We start from the raw sequence: 7,500 nt of genomic DNA on the forward strand, positions 1-7,500 counted from the left end.
TGGATGGGCATTTGATGGAGTATGGGGGGGCACCTTGGCGGGGGGGTATGGGGGTCCTCCCCCAGAAAATTTTGTATTTCTTAGATGCAATTTCCTGCATTTTAACCAAATTGTGGGCTCAGTTTCAGCTCTATACGGAACAGTACTTTTGTTTCTAAATACGGGACAATCCCATTATTTCAAGGGATCACTGTTCACTTATTATTTCACATTTAGGTCTACTGACAATGTCTAAATAGTGTAGCCTATTCATTTATTTCTTTATTAGGGCTATGGTGGTTAAGCACTGGTGGAATTTTATCTTATACTTTATATTTACGTATTCAGAAAAAAAACGAATTTGTTGCATATTAATGACCATATCAGCATGTTTAGGTGAATAGGCCCAGGGGGGGCACAGCAGCTTGGCTGGGGGGGCAATGCCCTCCAATGCCCCCCCGTGGCGCCGGCCCTGGTCCCATAGCTGCCTGTCTACGTTAATCATTGTAAATTTCCTCATTTCTCTTCATGTCTGTTGTCTTGTTATTCGTATACCGTATTGCTAGTTTGAGGAAGTAACATGTATTTATTTTTTTAGAATTTTTGTTGGTCTTATTTGGTCTGTGAGAGGTGGACAGGAAGCAAATGGGGAGAGAGACAGGGAGGGGTCGGCAAAGGAGCCGGGCCGGGAATCGAACCCTGGTCAGCCGCATGGTAGACGAGTGCCCTACCGGCTGGCCACAGCAGGGCCGAGTAAGTACAATTTAAAGCTGGGAGCAGGCTTCACTCATATGTATCAAATTGTTAAGATGCTGGCCCACAATAGGATTCTCCTTTAAAATAAATAGCAAAAAGAGGCCTCTTAAGTTTAAGTAAGAGTAACTAAGTTAAGTTTGAGTAACTAAACATTGGGTTTGGTCTTTTTGACTTTACTGAAGACAAGATAGTAGAAGAGGAAGACAATGGGGGGAGAGAGGGGGAAGGGTCGGGAAAGAACCCCGGCCGGACTCCAACCTGAGTTGCCGGCTTAGCAGCCCGGTGCCCTATCATTAGAGCCATGGTGGGGCTGTAACTAACCATTACCAAGGTAGCCCCTTAATGCACGCCGTACCTCCAGTGGCACGCTGTAATAGTCATTGAAATGTAACTACCATAGCACTACAATACTATGACACAACACAGGGCCTTCAGTAATGCACCACGACTTGGTCATTACCATACTGGTAACAACAAATGTATAAAGCCGCATCTTAAGGGGTTAAGTATGTGGATTTTTTGGGGGTCTTTTTCGACTTAACTTCATAGGACAGTGTGAAAGGTGGACAGGAAGCAAATTGGGAAAGAGACAGGGAGTGGTCCACAAAGGACCCAGGCCGGGAATCGAACCCAGGTCAGCCGCATGGCAGGCTAGTGCCCCACCGGTTGACCACGGCAGAGCAAGTATCTGGAATTGTATGGTTGATTTTTGGAGAGAGTGCCAGCTGCTATTGCTTTCTGAATTCAAGTCAGTCAGGCGCAGCACAAGTAAAAAAAAATGTTTGACTGCAACACTGATTTACAAGAGAGGTTTTAAAATATACCAAATGCACGCAGTATGACCTGATTTTGCTCCCCTTACAAATCTCCAGTCATAGTGAAAATGTATTTTTTTTCTTTTGATATTATTCTTTGAAGCAGGATAGTTGTATGAATGACGTCCAGAGATTTGGGGGGGAAATATATATTCCCCATTCAGCAAGAGCTAAGCCTTTAAAACCAACATCCCAAAGGAGGTTAAACATAGCTCTGTATCCCTCTTTTGCCCTCTTTCCAACTGCCTCCTTGTCTCTCTCCCTCACTTTTTTTCTCTGCACGTATTTCTCTCCATCTACTCATGTTTTTCATCCACTGTATGTTTGGGTCACTCTCTCTCTCTCTCTCTCTCTCTCTCTCTCTCTCTCTCTCTCTCTCTCTCTCTCTCTCTCTCTCTCTCTCTCTCTCTCCCTCTCTCACTCTCTCTGTCTCTGTCTCTCTCTCTCTCTGTCTCTCTCTGCATGTATTTCTCCCCCTCCAACCATGTTCTTCTTTCACTGTATGTCTAGGTCACTCACTCCCCCCCCCTCTCTCTCTCTACTGCCCTTCGCTCATGGTTTGCATCATTCACTCTTCTTTCCTATCTTGCCATCCCTCTTGCCATTTGTTTCACCTCTTAAAATTCTTTCCCCATTCTTTATCCTCTCTGTCCGTCCGTCCGTCCGTCCCCCCTCCCCCCTCTCTGCCTTGTCCGGGTGATACCTCAGCTTATGACCAAGTGAGTGAGCGAGAGAGAGCTGGAGCCTCTGGATGACCACCCCATATCCGTCCCCTTCCTTCCTCACCCAACATGACCCTGCCTCCCCGCGGTTGCCTTGACTACCCCGATAGAGTCTTTGTGCCCTGCGTCCTTCATCAGGGTAATGGAGGAAGACAGAGATGCACTCTGGGAAAACTAATGGCAAGGGGGGGTGAGAGGGGGGTGAGAGTGGGTGGGCATATCGCAGAAGGATGGACATTACTTCCTGCAAGTCACTTTCTCCTCTCTCTGCCTCAAGTTGTGTTCAAGGAGAAGACAAATATGGAGGAGATGAAATGAAAATAAAAAGTGAAATAAACGCTGCCGACGTGATAAATTGAGTAGTGGCATAACTTATGGCTTTGGTAATCGTCCATTAGAGAGAGGGGGGGTTGACTTTCGCAGGTCTCCCGGGTTGGCAGGAGGCGTAATGAGGGGAGTTTAACCTGCCATGCCCTCGCGGGCGAGTGGTGCTGGGCCTGGGTGCCAACACACAGAACAGAATCACACCCAGCACCAGCTGCGGCAGCCAGACAGAGATGGAGGAGTTTAGGACTGTGTGGCAAGAACACACACACACACACACACACACACACACACAGGCACAGGCACGTTCACACACACGCACGCACACACGCAAGCATGCACGCGCGCACACACTCACACACACACACACACACACACACACACACACACACACACACACACACACACACACACACACACACACACACACACACACACACACACACACACACACACACACACACACACACACACACAAATCACACAAGCAAACACATACAGGCAAACACACACACACACATAAACGTACAAGCATGAACATACGGTATACAGCGCACACTCACACAAACGCACAAGCACAAGCACACACACACACACACACACACACACACACACACACACACACACACACACACACACACACACACACACACACACACACACACACACACACACACACACACACACACAGAAGGATAGGGTACATGCGTTTACACACACACATTGCCCACACACACAATCACGCACACACAGGGACACACACACACACACCCTGTGTTTTATTACCTCTGCACTACGGCGGCAGAGTGCATTGTGGGAAGCCTGAGTGGGGAGTGAGCTGAGCTATGGGCTGGCACACCTGAGTGCACACACGCTGCGCTGCGCCCAGGGAGGCAGGAGGCATCTGTAGGACACGCAGACATGAGGGATGGACTCCCCCCTCTCTCTCTGGTGCTGAAGCTGAGCTGTGTGGACCGTAAAATACTGCACTGCGGCCCTGCCGCAGCCAAACGGTAGGGCACTACATCTGCCATGCGGCTGACCCGGGTTCGATTTCCGGTCCAGGTCCTTTGCCGGCCCATCCCCCCCTCTCTCTCTCCCCACTCGCTTCCTGTCACCACCTTCACTGTCCTATCACAAATAAAGTTAAATAGACCAACAAAAAAAAACATAAAATACTACACCGCAGACATGATAATCCTTCTGTATTGTTTTAGGCATTACATTATTTAGGAACATTGATTATTTGATGCAATTGCTACGTATGTGCAGTTTGACATTGGTTTTGTTTTGTATCCAAGTGTGTGTGTGTGTGTGTGTGTGTGTGTGTGTGTGTGTGTGTGTGTGTGTGTGTGTGTGTGTGTGTGTGTGTGTGTGTGTGTGTGTGTGTGTGTGTGTGTGTGTGTGTGTGTGTGTGTGTGTGTGTGTGTGAGTGTGTGTCTGTGTGTCTGTGTGTGTGCGTCGCTCAGAGGGAATGAGTCGACCAAAAACTGTCAGCCAAAGAACTGTTTTTCTAGTATTTTCTTTAATTCTTTTCCCGTCATCTCGATTTGCAACATCACATGTAGCACATTATTGATCCTTATTGATCCTGATCCAATGGAATGAAACTTTTATTCAGTAGAGACATATTTCAGTTGGTTTACAACATCATGGTGTGCAGAGATTTCAGGTGTTAAGTCAGTCGATATACAATAAACTTGAAATCCAACACACATACGAACGCACGCACGCACGCACGCCGCACGCACACACACACACACACAGTAGTGTGGCAGTGAACACAACAAATCCCCCCAAGTACAGAGAGAGAGAGAGAGAGAGAGAGAGAGAGAGAGAGAGAGAGAGAGAGAGAGAGAGAGAGAGAGAGAAAGGAATGTAAAGAGAAGGACAGAGTGAGGCAGACAGGGACACAGACAAAGACCGCGACATAGATGTGGACACAGACACAGACACAAAGAAAGAGACACACACACACACAGTACCGGTGATGGCGTGGTGAGCGAAGGCCTCCACGTAGGTCAGGTAGTTGTGGGGACAGTGTTTCTTCAGCCACTTGCAGACGTCCTGCTGTGTCCAGAGCACCACGGGCTTGGACAGGCTGGACAGCGTGGGGCTGGTGTGGTACACCGCAAACGCCTCCCCTGGACGAAGCTGCAGAGGACAAGCACAGGACAAACACAGCACTTATAAGTACCGGACCGGACAGTAACTCATTTCTTGTTTTTTAATATATTTCATAATATATTGTGACACTGAGGAAGGCTCTTGCAGCTGGAACATCTGTCTGTCCCTGCAATATTGGAATAAAAAGAAAAGGAGAAGAAAGAAGAAAAAACTGAGTGTGATACATTTCCTAACTACTTGTTTTTGAATATAGGAAAAAGCATTCAGCATCAAGCAACACATTGCCCACATGACGTGATGTTATTGCAGTAAAGCACACTACACATCATTTGTGTGCAGTTGAAAAACGCATTAAGAAATACATAGGCAATAAACAATGAACTGGCATAGCAGGGTCGAGATATAGTAGGTAACAAGATCACAAATGGAGCTTCTGTTGGTCAGCAGCTTGTCATTGTACCATTTGAAATCAGGCGGCAAACTTGTCATTTAGGTTGCTGCTGTCACTCTGCCAGAAGATAATTTCTAGTAATCACGTTTTTAACACTCAGGTTTTACTGTTTCTGGCAAAACGTCTTGCTTTTCAGAGACAGAAGTGGCATACTTTAATTAAATTTGCTCTTGATTCAATCCCCAAGGCAAGCCATACCGTACAAAAACACCTGTGTTCATTTCAAGCACTGTCAACGAGAGAAGGCTGTAAGACTTTCTGTAAGGACAAAAAGCATTGACTACTGCAAGAACATTGCAATATACTGTATCTATATTTCTATATATTCTATTCTATATATTTCTATACGTATATATATATATTGGCTCACCAATCTTTGCTTTCTCCCACTTGTGCATTTATTGAGTTTAAATGAGTATCATTTAGTTTATTTAGTGCAAGGATACAGATGATTAAAGCTTCAGGAATACATCAGAGGACACAATGATGACCTTGAAGCAAGGATACAAAACACACCGTCTAACATCCAAAGTTATGTCCCAAGACACCAACAAACACCACTATAACTTTTAATTTAATCCCATGCAACAGAACACAGAAAAAAAGTTCCACAATTCTTCAACCACGTTCAATCTTCATCTGCAGCATCAGCAAAAACATTGGCAAGACATTTTTGCAGCAAAGAAGAGGAGCATAAAGGCAGGCAAAACTCAAACTCACAAATTAATTGAAGCTGCTGCACTTACAAGAAAGACACACCACCACTGCTGTACATTTCACATTCAGGGGTGCATTTCTCGAAAGCGTAGCTGTTAGCTGTTTAGCAACTTGGGTAGTTGTCAATGGGAAATTACATTGCAAGCAAAAAAAGTAGCTAACATAGTTAGCAACTGCACTTTCGAGAAATGCACCCCAGTGTAGTTCCACTGCTAGCAGGTCTGTGAACTGACAACATGGACGTGCAAAGCAATGAGAGTAAAAAAAAAACTATAAAGCGGTCAGCAACCCAGCGGCAACAATTCAATTGGATTCCTGTTGCTCACCTTATTCTACTTTCTCTCTGCATTCAATTTGATTCGCTAGGCTTTACTGCCATGACAATTTAAGAGCAAATATGATGAATAAAACACAGAATCTGAATATAAAATGTGGTATGAACACACACGCACAGAGACAACAGACAGAGACAGACAAACACACACATGCACACAGGCACGTACGCATGCATGCACACATACAAATGCACACACTGGGAAGCTGACAGAAGGACAAAGGGGTCTGTTGTCCCAGGCCCAGGGAAAGAGAACACATTAGGAAGCCAAACATTTACACTCACACTTCTTTCACTTCCTTCATTTCCCCCTAATCTTCTCTCTTATCTTAGCTTGTCTTTAGCAATATTCCCCTCTCTCTCTCTCTCTCTCTCTCTCTCTCTCTCTCTCTCTCTCTCTCTCTCTCTCTCTCTCTCTCTCTCTCTCTCTCTGTCCTTTGCATGCTCTCTTTCTTTCTATTTCTGTTCATTGCAGGCTTCCACATGCATGTCCAGTCTATTAAACACAGTCATGCATACACACCATCATATATGGACAGACAAAGAAACACCACACACACACACACTAACGCACGCACACATGCACACACTCACACTCACACTCACACTCTCTCTCTCTCTCTCTCTCTCTCACACACACACACACACACACACACACACACACACACACACACACACACACACACACACACACACACACACACACACACACTTTCCCAAAAGTCGTCAAATTAACAACTGTGAAGCTGTGATCTACAATCATTCACTTTAATTATTTGACACCAGCAATAATTATGAGCAGAGAAACATAGAGTAGGCAGTCCAAATCTTCATGTTTTCAGATAAAGTAAATATTTTTTTATTTGTATATTTAGCTTCAGGAAGATTGTGTCTACCAGCCCTGTGAATAAAGAGACAGACAGATAGAGAAGGTGCAATGGAAAAAGACAGCAGTGTTGCCAAAGCTGGCAAAGACAATATTTGTTTTGGATAAAATAAATAAAACTGAAGAAAGAGAATCGGTAACACTTTCTATGAAGCCCATATCTATAGCGCATTATGAGCGCATTTATAACAAATTATAATGCACATTATAATTACTTACAAAGCATTACAACTACACCGATGATGTTTCATGATGCTTTATGTTAACAGTAATGCATAACCATAAATGTAGGTTATAATACTTTATAAATCCAAGGGTATTATGAGTGCTCATGACAGGATATAAACTACAGGCTGCCTGATGGGGCTTACAGTACATTATGATGCATT

At 44.8% G+C, this 7,500-nt stretch overlaps 1 protein-coding gene across 1 annotated transcript in view; it reads right to left on the minus strand.

Annotated features, from left to right (window-relative positions):
- Positions 1–7,500, minus strand: part of samd10b (sterile alpha motif domain containing 10b) — a 146,422-nt gene that overhangs the window by 48,184 nt on the left and 90,738 nt on the right. Inside the window, exon 3 of the mRNA XM_063208127.1 lies at positions 4,582–4,750. Coding sequence (XP_063064197.1) covers positions 4,582–4,750 — 169 coding nt within the window. The remainder of the gene's footprint in view (positions 1–4,581; positions 4,751–7,500) is intronic.

This window comes from Engraulis encrasicolus, chromosome 10 (assembly GCF_034702125.1).
Source record: "Engraulis encrasicolus isolate BLACKSEA-1 chromosome 10, IST_EnEncr_1.0, whole genome shotgun sequence".
NCBI classification, from domain to species: Eukaryota; Metazoa; Chordata; class Actinopteri; order Clupeiformes; family Engraulidae; genus Engraulis; species Engraulis encrasicolus.